Source organism: Mesoplodon densirostris, chromosome 3, assembly GCF_025265405.1.
Source record: "Mesoplodon densirostris isolate mMesDen1 chromosome 3, mMesDen1 primary haplotype, whole genome shotgun sequence".
NCBI lineage: Eukaryota > Metazoa > Chordata > Mammalia > Artiodactyla > Ziphiidae > Mesoplodon > Mesoplodon densirostris.
This window is the reverse complement of record NC_082663.1, coordinates 147,567,772-147,584,833: the sequence shown is the minus strand read 5'-3', so window position 1 is coordinate 147,584,833 and position 17,062 is coordinate 147,567,772. Positions and strand designations below refer to the sequence as shown.

Below are 17,062 nucleotides of genomic sequence, written 5' to 3'. Positions count from 1 at the left end.
CTGGTCCCAGCACAGCCGCGTCACGGGAGCCAAGCTGGCCGGGAGCTCCGTGCGCACGGAGGACTCGGGGTCAGGCTGGGATTCTGCCCATCCCACCTGGCCCACGTCCACCGGGGATGCGGCCTCCGCCCCTGCTCACCTGGGTGACCTGTGGGTGCCTGCCACGGAGGGGCTCAGCAAACCTGTTTGCCTCTGGGTTCACCTGGAGAGGAAGGTGGCCTTTGTCACTCAACTCCAGAGTCTCGCCCCTTTCCCAGGGACTTAAACTAGCTTCTCAAGAAGTTTCCAGAAATAGGTCACGCTGTCTTGCCAAACGGTGGTCTCGCCCTGACGCCAGCCCACCTCGTGTGCGCTGTGTGTTCGCTCACAAGGGTGATGCGACATCTATGATGTGCTGTGCCGTCTGCTCCCCATGGCCTCCCCTGCTCGCCCTCTGTGTGTGTGTGTCTGTGTGTCTGTGTCCTGATTGCCTCTCCTCAGAAAGACACCAGTCCTGCTGGGTCAGGGCCCACCCTCCTCTTTAAAGACCCTGTCTCCAAATACCGTCACATTCTGAGGTTAGGACCTCGGCATCTGGATTTAGTGGGGAATGGGGGAAAATTCAGTATAGCCCATAACAACCAGTTAAAATTGCACATTTTACTGCTCGGTCAGAGCATTATCTCTTGTCGGACACACCACAGATTGGGAATACTGGCTGGCTCTAGGTGTTTGGGGCACAGGGTTGGGAGGAAGATTTATTTGTCATCACAGCCTGCCTGCTCTTGTATCTTCTGAGATTTATACAGTGTACATGCGTTAGCAATTATAAAACATTTTTTAAGCACGTTGAACAAGCACATGAAAAGGATGTGAGGATATCATCACGATAGTGTCCGTTTCCCCCAGGTGGCAAAATCTTTCTGCTTTGAATTGTTGGAGGATAAGCAGGGTGCACGCCTCCCCCGCTCCCCCCCAAGTCCCCCCCCCGCTGGCTCATGGCTCCATGGCTGTGGGGCAGGTACAGGGTGACCCTCCCCGCCCCACCTCTGCAGGACTCCAAGCGCCCCATCATCTCGCTGCAAAAGCTCATCGTGAGGGAGGTGGCCAACGAGGAGAAAGCCATGTTTCTGATCAGCGCCTCCCTGCGCGGGCCCGAGATGTACGAGATCTACACCAGCTCCAAGGAGGACAGGAACACCTGGATGGCTCACATCCGAAGGGCCGTGGAGAGGTGAGAGGGGCCCAGGTGGGCCTTCCCTCCACCGACGGCTGTGCCCCTGGCTTTGGTGGCTGGAAAATCAGCAGAGACCTTGGAGCACCTGCGAGGGTGCCAAGGGTCGCAGGCGGAAGACCCCTTCGCTTTTCCCCTCCCTGTCGTTCCACCTCGGTTCTCTGTCCGTCCCCTCATCTAAGGGCAGACAGGAGACGCCATTCAGCCCCTTCCGACAATGGCTAAAAAGGCCCAGATGTCTGTGGCTGGAGGATGCGGGGCCCGTAGCTCTGTATTAGTGGGCTGTCCCGCTGACACGGGGGGCTGTCCTTCCTCCTTGGGCCAGGGGACCCCTCAGGACCCCAGCCCTGTGGCTTTGAGTGATGCCTGGCTCCTGGTCCGCCGACAGACGGTGGTCCGGTCCCCATGCCCAGCCTGCTGCTCCCTCCCTTTATGCCCAGAAGCTTCTCAAAGCTTTCGTCTTCTTCGAGCCCCCTCAGTACTCGATGTCGGCTCTGCTGGCTTTGCGGCGTCGTGTCGCTCGGAGGTCCCCAGGGAAGGAACTGCTCCGTCTCCTCCTCCCCCCACCCACTGCAAGTTGGCCAGACATTTAAACCCTGTGGCCGGTTACGTCCTGACACTTTGAGACTGGATGCTTGCCGACGGCTGTGTTTCTGTCCTGCGCGGTTGACCACACCACTAACAAATGAAAACTCTCAGCACATCAGAGCTGCTCTTTGCAGCTGGGCCTGCAGGCAGACCTCAGTGCTGTTTCAGAGGCAGCCAGTCCGCCCATCTGTCCCCTCTCCCTGCAGCTGCCCAGACGAGGAGGAGGGCCCCTACAGCGAGGCCGAGGAGGAGAGGAAGGTGGTTGAGGCCCGCGCCATGAGGCTGAGGGACTTCCAAGGTAAGGGTGGGGTGGGGGGCATGGGGTCAGTGTGACCTCGTCTGGTGACTTGGCCCTGAGAGCCCTCCTGGGCCCGGCTGTGGCCTTTCTGTTCTATCCCATCAGAACTGGCCATGGAGCGAACCGCCGCCCAGGTGACCAGGAGTTTGGCTGTGGGCTGTCCCATGTCCTGCGGTTCTGTGGGCCGTTTGCCCTGGGGTAGCGCTCTTCCAGAGGGCGTGTGGGAAAGGGGGGTGGGGCGCTAGGGTTGCTCCCTCTCGGTCCTCGCGCAAGAAGGGCTCAATAATTCACATACCTTACCAGTCACCCATTTAAAGTGTGCCATGCAGTGGCTTTTAGTATATACCAAAAGGATGTGCAACCATCACAGTCAATTTTAGGCTGTTTTCATCACCCCAGAAAGAAACACCATCCCCATTAGCAGTCACTCCCGTTCTTTCCCCATCTCTAGCAGCTGGGAACTTCTGTCCTACTGTCTATCTGTCTATGAATTTACTTATTCCAGACACCTCGTATAAATGGGGATATTTGTCGCTTGGTGACTGGCTTATTTCACCAAGCATGATGTTTTCAAGGTTCATCCCTGCGGCAGAATCTCTTTCCTTTTTAAGGCTGAATAATATTCCATTGTATGGATGGACCACATCGTGCTTATTCAGCTCCCCGGTTTTAACAGATTCCTGTGAGATTTCAGCGAGGTCATTGCCAAGAATCCATCTCAGTACTTTGTGGTCTCAGTCAACTCCCCTCCTCTCTCTCACTCACTGTGATATTTATGTTTAACATAAGTAACATTTGAGCAGTAAGCGCATAAAATTAGGCAGTATGTATTTTATTTCTTTTTGTGGGGAGAGGTGCAAGTTTGAGGGTATTAAGGAATAAAAATGTCCAAAAGAAATCAGGGAGAGAAATCCCACCGACCCCTGAAAGTATAATGTTAACATAGTATTCATTTCATCCTGTTCTAAATTTTTTTTTAACATCTTCATTGGAGTATAATTGCTTTACAATGTTGTGTTAGTTTCTGCTGTACAACAAAGTGAATCAGCTCTATGTATACATATATCCCCATATCCCCTCCCTCTTGTGTCTCCCTCCCACCCTCCCTATCCCACCCCTCTAGGGGGTCACAAAGCACCGAGCTGATCTCCCTGTGCTATGCACCTGCTTCCTACTAGCTATCCATTTTATATTTGGTAGTTTTATATATGTCAATGCCATTCTCTCACTTCGTCCCAGCTTACCCTTCCCCCTCCCCATGTCCTCAAGTCCATTCTCTACATCTGCGTCTTTATTCCTGTCCTGCCCCTAGGTTCATCAGAACCCTTTTTTTTTTTTTTTTAGATTCCATATGTATGTGTTAGCATACGGTATTTGTTTTCCTCTTTCTGACTTACTTCACTCTGTACGACAGACTCTAGGTCCATCCACCTAACTACAAATAACTCAATTTCGTTTCTTTTTATGGCTGAGAAATATTCCATTGTATATATGTGCCACATCTTCTTCATCCATTCATCTGTCGATGGACACTTAGGTTGCTTCCATGTCCTGGCTATTGTAAATAGAGCTGCAATGAACATTGGGGTACATGACTCTTTGTGAACTATGGTTTTCTCAGGGTATATGCCCAGTAGTGGGATTGCTGGGTCGTATGGTAGTTCTATTTTTAGCTTTTTAAGGAACCTCCATACTGTTCTCCATAGTGGCTGTATCAATTTACATTCCCACCAACAGTGCAAGAGGGTTCCCTTTTCTCCACACCCTCTCCAGCATTTATTGTTTGTAGATTTTTTGATGTTGGCCATTCTGACCGGTGTGAGGTGATACCTCATTGTAGTTTCGATTTGCATTTCTTTAATGATGAGTGATGTTGAGCATCCTTTCATGTATTTGTTGGCAATCTGTATATCTTCTTTGGAGAAATGTCTGTTTAAGTCTTCTGCCCATTTTTGGATTGGGTTGTTTGGGTTTTTTTGATATTGAGCTGCACAACCTGCTTGTATATTTTGGAGATTAATCCTTTGTCAGTTGCTTCGTTTGCAAATATTTTCTTCCATTCTGAGGGTTGTCTTTTCGTCTTGTTTATGGTTTCCTTTGCTGTGCAAAAGCTTTTAAGTTTCATTAGGTCCCATTTGTTTATTTTTGTTTTTGTTTCCATTACTCTAGGAGGTGGGTCAAAAAGGATCTTGCTGTGATTTATGTCATAGAGTGTTCTGCTTATGTTTTCCTCTAAGAGTTTTATAGTGTCTGGCCTTACATTTAGGTCTGTAATCCATTTTGTGTTTATTTTTGTATATGGTGTTAGGAAGTGTTCTAATTTCATTCTTTTACATGTAGCTGTCCAGTTTTCCCAGCACCACTTATTGAAAAGGCTGTCTTTTCTCCACTGTATATTCTTGCCTCCTTTATCAAAAATAAGGTGACCATTTGTGTGTGGGTTTATCTCTGGGCTTTCTATCCTGTTCCATTGACCTATAGTTCTGTTTTTGTGCCAGTACCATACTGTATTGATTACTGTAACTTTGTAGTATAGTCTGAAGTCAGGGAGCCTGATTCCTCTAGCTCCGTTTTTCTTTCTCAAGATTACTTTGGCTATTCGGGGTCTTTTGTGTTTCCATACAAATTGTGAAATTTTTTGTTCTAGTTCTGTGAAAAATGCCATTGGTAGTTTGATAGGGATTGCATTGAATCTGTAGATTGCTTTGGGTAGTATAGTCATTTTCACAATGTTGATTCTTCCAGTCCAAGAACATGGTGTGTCTCTCCATCTGTTTGTGTCGTCTTTAATGTCTTTCATCAGTGTCTTATAGTTTTCTGCATACAGGCCTTTTGTCTCCTTAGGTAGGTTTATTCCTAGGTATTTTATTCTGTTTGCTGCAATGGTAAATGGGAGTGTTTCCTTAATTTCTCTTTCGGATTTTTCATCATTAGTGTATAGGAATGCAAGAGATTTCTGTGCATTAATTTTGTACCCTGCTACTTTACCAAATTCATTGGTTAGCTCTAGTAGTTTTCTGGTAGCATCTTTAGGATTCTCTATGTATAGTATCATGTCAGCGGCAAACAGTGACAGTTTTACTTCTTTTCCGATTTGGATTCTTTTTATTTCTTTTTCTTTGATTGCTGTGGCTAAAACTTCCAAAACTACATTGAATAATAGTCATGAAAGTGGGCAACCTTGTCTTGTTCCTGATCTTAGTGGAAATGGTTTCAGTTTTTCACCATTGAGAACGATGTTGGCTGTGGGTTTGTCATATATGGCCTTTATTATTTTGAGGTAGGTTCCCTCTGTGCCTACTTTATGGAGAGTTTTTTTCATAAATGGGTACTGAATTTTGTTGAAAGCTTTTTCTGCATCTATTGAGATGATCATATGATTTTTATCCTTCAGTTTGTTAATCTGGTATATCACAATGATTGTTTTGCATATATTGAAGAATTCTTGCATTCCTGGGATAAATCCCACTTGATCATGATTTAATGTGCTGTTGGATTCTGTTTGCTAGTATTTTGTTGAGGGTTTTTGCGTCTATGTTCATCAGTGATATTGGCCTGTAGTTTTCTTTTTTTTGTGACATCTTTGTCTGGTTTTGGTATCAGGGTGATGGTGGCCTCGTAGAATGAGTTTGGGAGTGTTCCTCCCTCTGCTGTATTTTGGAAGAGTTTGAGAAGGACAGGCGTTAGCTCTTCTCTAAATGTTTGATAGAATCTGCCTGTGAAGCCATCTGGTCCTGGGCTCTTTTTTTGTTGGAAGATTTTTAATCACAGTTTCAATTTCAGTGCTTGTGATTAGTCTGTTTATATTTTCTATTTCTTCCTGGTTCAGTCTGGAGGGTTGTGCTTTTCTAAGAATTTGTCCGTTTCTTCCAGGTTGTGCATTTTATTTGCATATAGTTGCTTGTAGTAATCTCTCATGATCCTTTGTATTTCTGCAGTGTCAGTTGTTACTTGTCCTTTTTCATTTCTAATTCTATTGATTTGAGTCTTCTTTTTTTTCTTGATGAATCTGGCTAATGGTTTGTCAATTTTGTTTATCTTCTCAAAGAACCAGCTTTTAGTTTTATTGATCTTTGTTATTGTTTCCTTAATTTCTTTTTCATTTATTTCCTATCTGATCTTTATGATTTCTTTCCTTCTGCTAACTTTGGGGTTTTTTGTTCTTCTTTCTCTAATTGCTTTAGGTGTAAGGTTAGGTTGTTTATTTGAGATTTTTCTTGTTTCTTGAGGTAGGGTTGTATTGCTATAAACTTCCCTCTTAGAACTGCTTTTGCTGTGTCCCACAGGTTTTGGGTCGTCGTGTTTTCATTGTCATTTGTTTCTAGGTATTTTTTTATTTCCTCTTTGATTTCTTCAGTGATCTCTTGGTTATTTAGTAGTGTATTGTTTAGCCTCCATGTGTTTGTATTTTTTTAGAGTTTTTTTCCTGTAATTGATATCTAGTCTCATAGCGTTGTGGTTGGAAAAGATACCTGATACAATTTAATTTTCTTAAATTCAGCAAGGCTTGATTTGTGACCCAAGATATGATCTGTCCTGGAGAATGTTCCATAGGCACTTGAGAAGAAAGTGTATTCTGTTGTTTTTGGATGGAATGTCCTATAAATATCAATTAAGTCCATCTTGTCTAATGTGTCATTATTAAAACATCTTGTGTTTCCTTATTTATTTTCATTTTGGATGATCTGTCCATTGGTAAAAGTGGGATGTTAAAGTCCCCTACTATTATTGTGTTACTGTCAATTTCCCTTTTTATGGCTGTTAGTATTTGCCTTATGTATTGACGTGCTCCTATGTTGGGTGCCTAAATATTTACAGTTGTTATATTTTCTTCTTGGATTCATCCCTTGATCATTATGTAGTGTCCTTCTTTGTCTCTTGTAATAGTCCTTATTTTAAAGTCTATTTTGTTTGACATGAGAATTGCTACTCCAGCTTTCTTTTGGTTTCCATTTGCATGGAATATCTTTTTCCATCCCCTCATTTTCAGTCTGTATGTGTCCCTAGGTCTGAAGTGGGTCTCTTGTAGACAGCATATATACAGGTCTTGTTTTTGTATCCATTCAGCCAGTCTGTGTCTTTTGGTTGGCACATTTAATCCATTCACATTTAAGGTAATTATCGATATGTATCTTCCTATTACCATTTTCTTAATTGTTTTGGGTTTGTTTTTGTAGGTCTTTTCCTTCTCTTATGTTTCCTGCCTAGAGAAGTTCCTTTAGCATTTGTTGTAAAGCTGGTTTGGTGGTGCTGAATTCTCTTAACTTTTGCTTGTCTGTAAAGGTTTTAATTTCTCCGTCGAATCTGAATGATATCCTTGCTGGGTAGAGTAATCTTGGTTGTAGGTTTTTCCCTTTCATCACTTTAAATATGTCCTGCCACTCCCTTCTGGCTTGCAGAGTTTCTGCTGAAAGATCAGCTGTTAACCTTATGGGGATTCCCTTGTATGTTGTTGCTTTTCCCTTGCTGCTTTTAATATTTTTTCTTTGTATTTAATTTTTGATAGTTTGATTAATATGTGTCTTGGCATGTTTCTCCTTGGATTTATCCTGTATGGGACTCTCTGTGCTTCCTGGACTTGATTGACTATTTCCTTTCCCATGTTAGGGAAGTTTTGAACTATAATCTCTTCAAATATTTTCTCGGTCCCTTTTTTTCTCTTCTTCTTCTGGGACCCCTATAATTCGAATGTTGTTGTGTTTAATGTTGTCCCAGAGGTGTCTCAGATTGTCCTCAATTCTTTTCATTCTTTTTTGTTTATTCTGCTCTGTGGTAGTTATTTCCACTATTTTATCTTCCAGGTCATTTATCCTTTCTTCTGCCTCAGTTATTCTGCTATTGATTCCTTCTAGAGTATTTTTAATTTCATTTATTGTGTTGTTCATCATTGTTTGTTTGCTCTTTAGTCCTTCTAGGTCCTTGTTAAACTTTTGTTGTATTTTCTTCATTCTGTTTCCAAGATTTTGGATCATCTTTACTATCATTACTCCGAATTCTTTTTCAGGTAGACTGCCTATTTCCTCTTCATTTGTTTGGTCTGGTGGGTTTTTATCTTGCTCCTTCATCTGCTGTGTGTTTCTCTGTCTTCTCATTTTGCTTAACTTAATGTGTTTGGGGTCTCCTTCTCACAGGCTGCAGGTTCGTAGTTCCCGTTGTTTTTGGTGTCTGCCCCCAGTGGGTGAGGTTGTTTCACTGGCTTGTTTAGGCTTCCTGGTGGAGGGGACTGGTGCCTGTGTTCTGGTGGGTGGGGCTGGATCTTGTCTCTCTGGTGGGCAGGGCCGCATCTGGTGGCGTGTGTTGGGGTGTCTGTCAACTTAGTATGATTTTTGAACAGCCTCTCTGCTAATGGGTGGGGTTGTGTTCCTGTCTTGCTAGTTGTTTGGCATGGGGCGTCCAGCACTGGAGCTTGCTGGCCATTGGGTGGAGCTGGGTCTTAGCGTTGAGACGGAGATCTCTGGGAGAGCTCTTGCCAATTGTAATTACGTGGAGGTCTCTGGTGGACGAATGTCCTGAACTCGGCTCTCCCACCTCGGAGGCTCAGGCCTGACACCAGGCTGGAGCACCAAGACCCTGTCAGCCACACGGCAAATAGTGGTAGGAGGCCAACATCTAGAAAGTAGGGGCCCATCCACTCAGCCTCAGGGCTGTTCCAATGTTGTCAGGGCTCCGCCGGTCCCTCGGGGCTGGTTCACCTCTTCCCCAGTGTGTCCTGTTCTAACTCTTATTTCTGCCGGAGGGTAATAAAATACATGCGCTGCACAGATGCATCTCCGTGGATACCACAGAATCATACAGGAACGTCTCCTCATCACCCTTTCCTGACAAGAGTCTTAGTGAATTAGAAATAGATGTTTCCTTCACCAAGATCTCCTTTATTGTCTTGGACCAAAAGCCAATCTCATCCTTCACACTGGGCCATCAGGGACACTCCCATCAAAATCAGGAGCGAGGCAGGGCCCCCCGCCCCCCACCCCCCACTCTCACCATTAGTATCTTACTCCTGGTCGTTCCAGCCAGGGTAGTAAGGGAAGAAGCGGAAGTAAGAGATCACAACTGGTAGGGAGGTGGCAGAATTATTTTTTGCAGGTGACATGATTATCTGCCTAGGAAATCCTGTAGAATCAACTGGAAAACTATTTGAAATGTAAGAGAGCTCAATAATTTAGCCAAACGGGATGTGTATATTTATACTAGCAATCACCAGTGAGAAAGTCTAATAAAATAAGTCGTAGTCATGGCAGCAAAAAAAAGGTATAGGGACTTCCCTGGTGGTCCAGTGGTTAAGACTCCACGCTTCCATTGCAGGTGGTCCGGGTTCAACCCCTGGTCAGGGAACTAAGATCCCGCATGCCTCGTGGTGCGGCCAAAAAAAAAAAAAGTATAAAACCCAGAGACTTGTAAGAAGATTAGAAAACTAAGTCTTATAAGGCTCTCAATTTGTCCCAAACTAATAAAAATCAGCCCGTTATGGTCCTCCCCCATACCCCCCCACCGTGTTTGATTTTTATAATTGAGGGAAACAAGCTGGAGACAGGGCCACACCCTTGCCTGCTTGTTGGGAATGTTGGACAAAGGGAGAGGTCCAGCTCCAGACAGGGCGTGGATCAGCAGGGTTCCCAGAGGCCCACCTGGCCCTGTGAGGCATCCTTACACCGGCTCCTGGGGGAAACTACCCCGGAGGAGGCCGACCGCCACGCCCATTGCCACTTTGCAGAGCGACTTAACATTAAAGACCAGCAGATTGCCCAGAGCCTCAGCGAGAAGCAGCACATCTACCTGGAGATGGCTGAGATGAGCGGCCTTGAGGACCTCGCCCCTGCTCGGCTCCTCTTCCGGGGAGGGTACCCCCCCGAGAACCTGCAGGGGGAGCTGCTTCTCAAGTCGGCCATGAGTGAGAGTAAGTAGACACCAGCCCTCGCTGAGCACCGGCCCGCCCTCCCTGTGCTGCCTGGTGGGCTCCTGGGAGACCCCAGGCTGGGCACACAGCCCCGTGGGGCCCACAGGCCACCCTATCTGGGCACGATTCTGTCTGCTTCTATTCTGCTTAGAGCTGGAAGATCCTTGGACCCAGTTGGGTGCAGACCCCTCACTGCAGATTTAAAGTACCATCTCCTATTCACTCAACAAACACTCCCAGTGCTGGACCTGGGGGTCTCAAATTGACTGAGACGGTTCCTCTTTTCTGATGAGTGGGTCACTGATGCTGTCCCCAGAAAAATACACACATATACATTTGGTGGGTCATTTCAGGGGCTCCTGGCCACACAGCCACGGGAGGGCGTTGGCCGGTAAGCGGCCCGCTTCCGGAGCTGATAGGGTCCTTGCGGAGCTCCTAGAAACTTCCACGCAGCTGCTGAGCCCCATGCTAGGCCAGGACATGTGCTCCTGCTGGGCAGTCAGGCAGGAGGGCCAGCACTGTTCTTTCAACGGCAGGCGAGACAGACACAGCCCTGCCCTCCAGAATTTTCCATCAGAGTGAAAAGGCCAGAGGGGTCCCGCTTGGACTGTGCTCCTGCTCAGCCTTGCTCCCTCCGGCCATGCCTCCCATGTCTCCAGTCACCACTGTCCTTGGGCTCCCGAGACCCTCTCATGTCCTGTGCCTTGGCCTAGAATAGTCTCCCCACCTCCTCACCTGACCAAAGCCCGTCTGTCCTCGAGCACCTTGTATGACCAGCCCTGCTCCCCCAAGGCCACCTCCCATGGCCCCTGACCTTCTGTATGACTGTCAGCACACAGACAGTGGCCACACCGAGTTCCCTCCTAGGCCCAGGGCCTGGAGCGCCCCGAGGTCCGGCCTCGTGTAGATACAGATTGGCACATCCTGGGTGCAGTACCTGTGTAGGGGGTGCACAGAGTCAGAGGGGGTGACCGGACACCCTGCGAGGCCGTGGCCCAGGTCCCTGCACCCTGCTCTGATGCCCACGACAGGGCCGCAGGGTGACTTGGTTCCCCTCCATCTCCTCCCACAGTCGAGGACATCCAGAGCCTGATCTGCAGGCAGCTGGGCAGCGCCAACGGCCAGGTGGATGACGGGGGCGGATCCTCGTCCTCAGCTCGGAGGGTGGAGGCCTCCGGGGGCTACGACAGTGCCGGCAGCCCCGGCAAGAGTGAGTGGCGCCGCCTCCTCTCGGGGCTGGGGCTTCTCGGGACCCCAGGAGGTCGGCGGGTGCGGGAGAATGTGCAGTTTCTTGAAATGTTCCCTTCACAAAGCATCCTTGGCAAAGCCCAGGCGTTTGCTGTTCAGCATCTCTGCTGCTGATTCCCCTCAACCTTCTATAAACTCTCTGGGGTCAGGGTTCTGGAACTTTCCAGGGGTGGTGAGTCACGTTCTGACAGCAGCACCCAGGCCAGTTCCTGCTGCTGGTCTCTGTGCCCCAGATGCCACCCTTTCTGCCCAGGTCGGAAGGCAGCAGCCTGGTCACGATTCCTACCCAGGCTGGGGGCAGGGTGGGGAACAGGGCATGCAGACCCCTCGGGACCCGCAGCATCTCATGCACCTGGCTTGGGGTTTCAGATGGCAGTTTTCAGAAGAACGTCTGCAGCAGCAACCCCAGCCTCCGAGACTGGCAGGGCGCCGCGGGCAGCCCGGACTCGAGGCTCGGCGACACCCCAGGGGCCTCTGAGGAAGCATCGCAAGCGGTACGCTTCCTCCTTGGGATGTTCCCGAGCTCCATACAGAGGGCCCCAGTGCTTTTAATTATCGTCAGTGAGGGTGAACAGCCTGTGCTTGGCTTGTCTGGTTTTTCCGTCTCAGGGCAAATAGTGAGCAGCGTCGTCCCGGTTGACCGTGACTAGTAGTTAATGTGCAGATTGACATGTGGCCAGGGGACCCTCCTGGTTCCTCCTGCAGGCCCAGGCAAGGGCGGGGTGGGAGGCAGGGGAGGGGCGGGCTCAGGGCGGCGGCCTCAGCAACAGGTGAGAGCCACCATGCGGGGACCACGAGCTTTCAGTCTGCACAGGTGTCCTGCCCCGCCCCGCCAGCCGGATGCCAAGGTCACTGGCTATTCCCTCCTCTTTGACTCAGAAGTCCCACACTTGCCAAGCGCTGGGGTCAGAGTTGGAGGCCGGCTGCCTCTGGCCACCTCTGAGGCCTGAGGCCTGAGGCCTGAGGCTCCTCCGACAACCACCCCCGCGGCCAGGCTCAGAGCCTCCCACACAGCGGGCCCAGCCCGCCCGCCGCCCTCGCACCTCCCGGAGGCCACCCTGCACCCACCCTGCGCCCTCAGTTTCCAGACACCAAGGCTGGCACACGTCAGACAAGCAGGCGGGGGGCCTGTCCCATGCTAAGGGGATGCCTTAGTGATAATACGCGGGTCCCGCTCGAGCTGGATTGGCCCTTAGAAGCTCTCTGAGCTGTGATGCCATGTTTCCACAGGCGGAGGCACCAGGTGCTGAACCTAGCCCCCGGCTGCCCGCCCTCCTGGAGTCGGAGGTAAGCGCGGGCTTGTGCGTTCCCCTCCCCGGGGCCGCCACGGACGCCCGGCGGGGCTTCCTGCAGAGCGCCAACGTCCCTCTCCCTCTCTCAGCAGCTCGTCCGGCGGATCCAGACACTGTCCCAGCTGCTCCTCAACCTCCAGGTACGTGGCTTTCGGGGAGCGTGGCAGGCCGCACGTGCCCTTCTCCGGGTTGAGGCTGTGGTCTGGGGGAAGGCCGGGCTCTTCCTGAAGCCGGCCGCTCACCGGCCCTCTCCTCCCCAAGGTGGTCATCGCCCAGCAGGACAGCTACGTGGAGACGCAGAGGGCGGCCCTCCAGGAGCGCGAGAAGCAGTTCCGGCTGCAGTCGACGCGCGGGAACCTGCTGCTGGAGCAGGAGCGGCAGCGCAACTTCGAGAAGCAGCGGGAGGAGCTGGCGGGCGTGCAGAAGCTGCAGGGCCAGCTGCGGCTGGAGCAGCAGCGCTGGGAGCGCGAGCGGGAGCGCGAGCGCCAGGAGCTGGGCCTGGCCTCAGCACGGCTGCGGCAGCGCGAGAGCGAGGCGCTGCGGCTGCAGGAGCAGCTGAGCCAGGAGCGCGAGGAGCTGGAGCGCCAGCGCCAGGCCTACCAGCACGACCTGGAGCGGCTGCGCGAAGCCCAGCGCGCCGTGGAGCGGGAACGCGAGCGGCTGGAGCTGCTGCGCAGAGTGAAGAAGCAGAACACGGTGCCCGGGGCAGCCGGGGCGCTGCCGCCCGAGGTGCTTGCGGAGGTGAGTGCCGGGGGTGCGTCCTGGGCCCGCGCGGGCGCGTCTGTGGGTTGTGAGTGCATGAGCACATGCGTGAGTGTGTATGTGTTTTGGGGACAGGCGGTAAATGGCAGCTCCGTCGGGCCAGCATCAGCCTCTGCCCAGATCTGACCCTCCCAGCTAAGAAGCTTCCGTTAAGCCACCCCTGACACGGGAGCTGGGCGGGCAGGCAGGCAGGCCAGGTCCATCAATCTCCAAAAACCCCGCCCTACCCGGTAGCCGCGGCGCCATGCAAATGTGCGGGGCGTGGCCCCTTGTCGGGACACGGAAGGGCTGCCCGCAGGAGCCAGCGTTGGTGTCTTCTGTCGCTCTTTCAGGCCCAGCCCCCCAGCCACACTCCCAGCTTCAACGGGGAAGGGCTGGAAGGGCCCGCGGCCCTGACTAAAGCGCCACGGCCCCGGGTGAGCTCGCTGCTGTCTGGTGCGGGGCCTGAGTACGCAGAGCGCCCCGAGGTGACCCGCAGGGACAGCACCCCGGCTGAGGGTCGGCCAGCCAAGAGCGATGTGCCCATCCAGCTGCTCAGCGCCACTAACCAGATCCAGAGGCAGGCGGCCGTGCAGCAGCAGATCCCCACCAAGCTGGCCGCCTCCACCAAGGGTGGCAAGGACAAGGGCGCCAAGAGCCGGGGCTCCCACCGCTCGGAGAGCTCAGGTGAGTCGGGGCCTCTTGGCAGACCCCTCCCTACCTTGCCCAGGGCGTGCCTGGCCCCTCGCCTTTGGAGGGGGCATTGGGAGGAAACCCCAAGGCACAGCTGGTGAGGCAACTGAGGCTGCCCCCTGCCCCCCCACCACGTGGAGGTCTTTTCATCTCAAAGAGCAAAAAAATGGAAACATCAAACCTCAGCTCTGTTCCCTCCTTGGCCCTCAAACTGGGATCAGGGACAAGGGAACATGCTGGTGATTCAGAAACGAGCCTTGGAAACCTTTGCGCAGTTAGTCGCCCCGGGCGGGAAGTCGGGCAGGAGGTTGCACAGTGATCGCTGCTACCGCTCCCCCACCGAGCCCCGCCCTGCGCCGGTCCAGGTGCTGCCAGCTCTGCTGATGTCCTTGCTCCGCCGATGGCACACGCAGCCCTTGCACCAGAGCACCCTGCAGCCAGTTGGCCCTGGTAGGGAAGGCCCATGGGGAGAGTCCCTGGGACATTCCTGGGGAGCAGGGCCAGTGTCCCAGGACCACTGGGCAGCCAGGGTCACAGGGCCTCTCATCCAAAGGTTGAATGACTCCAGGGCCTTCTGTGGTCGGGCAGGGGTGTCTGCCCTGGATTTTGTCACTGAATTTGGGGCCTAATGTCTGAGTGGGGTCTATCCCTGGGAACGGTCGCTGGGGAAAGTGTGGGCGAGAAGTGGGATGAGGCCCTGGCCCAGGTCCGCAGAGCGCTCCTGTGCCTGGAGCGAGGCTGAGCACCCCAGCCGGCACCTTCCTCCCGCTTCCAGCCTCATTTGACCTGAAGCAGCCGCTGCTCCTCAACAAGTTCATGGGCAAAGAGGAGAACGCCTCTCGGAGCCGCCGCTCGCTGAGTCCCGTCCTGCTCAGCTCCACACCCCCCCCAGGTGAGCCGGCCTGCACCCCACCCCCTGGCACCCACGGTGCCTGGCAGCTGCTGACACCCACAACCCCCTCTCCTCTTCCAGACTCCTGCCTCCCAGCCCCAACCCCAGTCCCGGCTGATGTCCCCAACGAGTACTTCGCCCTCAAGGCCTGGGGGGCATCCTTCCCACCCATGGCCCTGTTCTCCACACCACTCGACAAGGAAGAAGCCAGCAAGGAAGATGTCATCTTCTTCTAGGGGGCGTGGCTCGGGGTGCAGACCCTTCCCTGTGCCGCCACCGTCCGTGCTCTCTGGGGACGTGCCCCCCGGCCCTCTCCCCTTCCCAAGTAGGCCTCTGCCAACCACCACCAGGCCGGGCAGCGCTGGCCTGCCATCTTGAGGCTCTCTGTAGGATTAGCAGTGGTGCCTGGGCAACTTTGTAAACTTATTTTTTCTAATACAAAAAGGAGAGTTTTTAATGGAAGGTTGAACCAAAGCTAACCCACGGAGCTGTCATCATAGCGCCCCATTTGGGTAGAGGAGAGACCAGCTCCAGGCTGTGTTTGCAAGGTAGTGACCAACTGTTGTGGTTCCACCTAGAGCATGACAACAGGCCAGACCCTGGCCTGAGGAGATGCTGGCCCAGGCTGGGCTCCATGGCCACCAGGAGACCCTGGAGCGAGTCATTATGGCACCAGAAGGGGCCCAGTGGTGTTGGCTCTGTCCACAGAATCACGCAGAATTGACTTCCATGAATGGGTTCATGGGGAACCTCCAGGCCAAGACGTGAGCCCAGCCAGGGGTGGCACACAGCTCTCCCGGGACAGGGCCACAGGGCTAGGCAGCCAGAGAGGTTGGCTGATGGCTTGCCTGGCGGGTCCTACAGGTGCAGAAACTCGTGCTGAAAGGGGCTGACCTGGAAGGGACTGACCGTAGCTCATTTTAATATGGTGGAGGTTTTTAAAACCTGCTCTTGTCAAACTCGGTGCTTTCCCAAGGCGCCTCACCAAGGCAGCGTGGTTCTGTGGGCCTCTCGAACACCAGGCGCCCAGGAAGCCAAGTCCAGAGCTTCAGCCAGGGCTGGCACACACCTGAGGGTCCCAGCTGCAGGTGGAGGGTCCTCCACCCCCATGAGATGGGCCAGTTGTTCCAGGGCTGCCAGGGAGTAGCCCCTAGGGCTGGTGTCCCGAGCCGATGGGCAGATGCTGGGACAAAGGGCAGTGGGGCGGAACGCTGGAGGGACCCATGTGGCCTGGGTGGTGACTGTTGCCAGCAAGCGCACAGACGGCCGCCTCGCGGGCACCTCACGTCCAGTGAGCTGTCGCAGCTTATTGTCAACAAACACCCAGGAGGAGGGAGAGGGCCACCGGTCCAGCCTCGAGGCGAGGCTCTAGGTGTCGGGGATGGCGTCGCATGTCCATGAACAGTCCCAGGGTGGTAACTGGGTCAGACCCACGTTCCAGCTCTGGCCAAGTGCAGGCTTGGGCATTCCAGCCTTTTCCTGCACCCCAGCCTCCCCAGTGGAACCCACAGCCCAGTACCTCCCGAAGCATTGGCGGGAAGACTGAGTCCTGGTGGAACAGGCGCCCAGGCACCCGGGGTGAGGTGACACAGCAGTGACAAGGAACTGACAGTGGTTCCGGACCGCTCCTGAGCTGTTTCCTGCCCCTCTGGGGACCTCCCCCACCTCGCCCTTGCCCAAGGGCCTGCGGCATCAGCGAGCATCGGCCTCCCTGCCCCAGGACACGTGCCACGTCTGTAATCAGTGTTTGTGTTTTGTACTGAGACGCATCAGAGCACTTTAGAAAAGTTGACTTTTAAGTTCCTGTCCTGTTGTGAAGAGGACATTGCTGGGCCGCGAGCCCCACCCACAGATCCGCTGTGACCCTCCCAGAGGATTCCTTGGGCGGTCAGCAGCTCGAGGCCACGTGGATATCAGCAGCCGAGGAGATTTCTGGGTGGTGCCAGCAGCGGGGGCAGCACCGTGGGCACATCTCACCAGGACCCCGAGGTCACTCCCAGGTAGAGTCCAGTCTTACTTGTAAAGTTAGGGGTCGAGCAGATGTTCCTATTTCTGTGGGATCTGTGCCCGTTAATCGTGACCATGACCTCAGTCCACCCGACAGTTATTTTTACAATGACGGCAGCATTTTCTCACTGTGATGTATGTCAGAACCGCCCTAGAACTTAAGACCTGATTCTAGCAATAAACGTGTCTGAGA

The 17,062-nt window shown here is 52.6% G+C and overlaps 1 protein-coding gene across 3 annotated transcripts in view; it reads left to right on the top strand.

Annotated features, from left to right (window-relative positions):
- The window catches only part of ARHGEF18 (Rho/Rac guanine nucleotide exchange factor 18), a 58,662-nt gene extending 41,600 nt beyond the window's left edge, over nucleotides 1-17,062 (top strand). For 2 of the 3 annotated variants that reach the window (XM_060094282.1, XM_060094281.1), the window contains exons 10-20: nucleotides 1,035-1,213; nucleotides 2,008-2,099; nucleotides 9,814-9,996; nucleotides 11,069-11,206; nucleotides 11,614-11,738; nucleotides 12,475-12,531; nucleotides 12,626-12,676; nucleotides 12,798-13,277; nucleotides 13,631-13,964; nucleotides 14,746-14,862; nucleotides 14,944-17,062. In XM_060094282.1, coding sequence (XP_059950265.1) covers nucleotides 1,035-1,213; nucleotides 2,008-2,099; nucleotides 9,814-9,996; nucleotides 11,069-11,206; nucleotides 11,614-11,738; nucleotides 12,475-12,531; nucleotides 12,626-12,676; nucleotides 12,798-13,277; nucleotides 13,631-13,964; nucleotides 14,746-14,862; nucleotides 14,944-15,098 — 1,911 coding nt within the window. In that variant the 3' untranslated portion in view covers nucleotides 15,099-17,062. The remainder of the gene's footprint in view (nucleotides 1-1,034; nucleotides 1,214-2,007; nucleotides 2,100-9,813; nucleotides 9,997-11,068; nucleotides 11,207-11,613; nucleotides 11,739-12,474; nucleotides 12,532-12,625; nucleotides 12,677-12,797; nucleotides 13,278-13,630; nucleotides 13,965-14,745; nucleotides 14,863-14,943) is intronic. The other variant, XM_060094280.1, reaches the window with a different exon arrangement.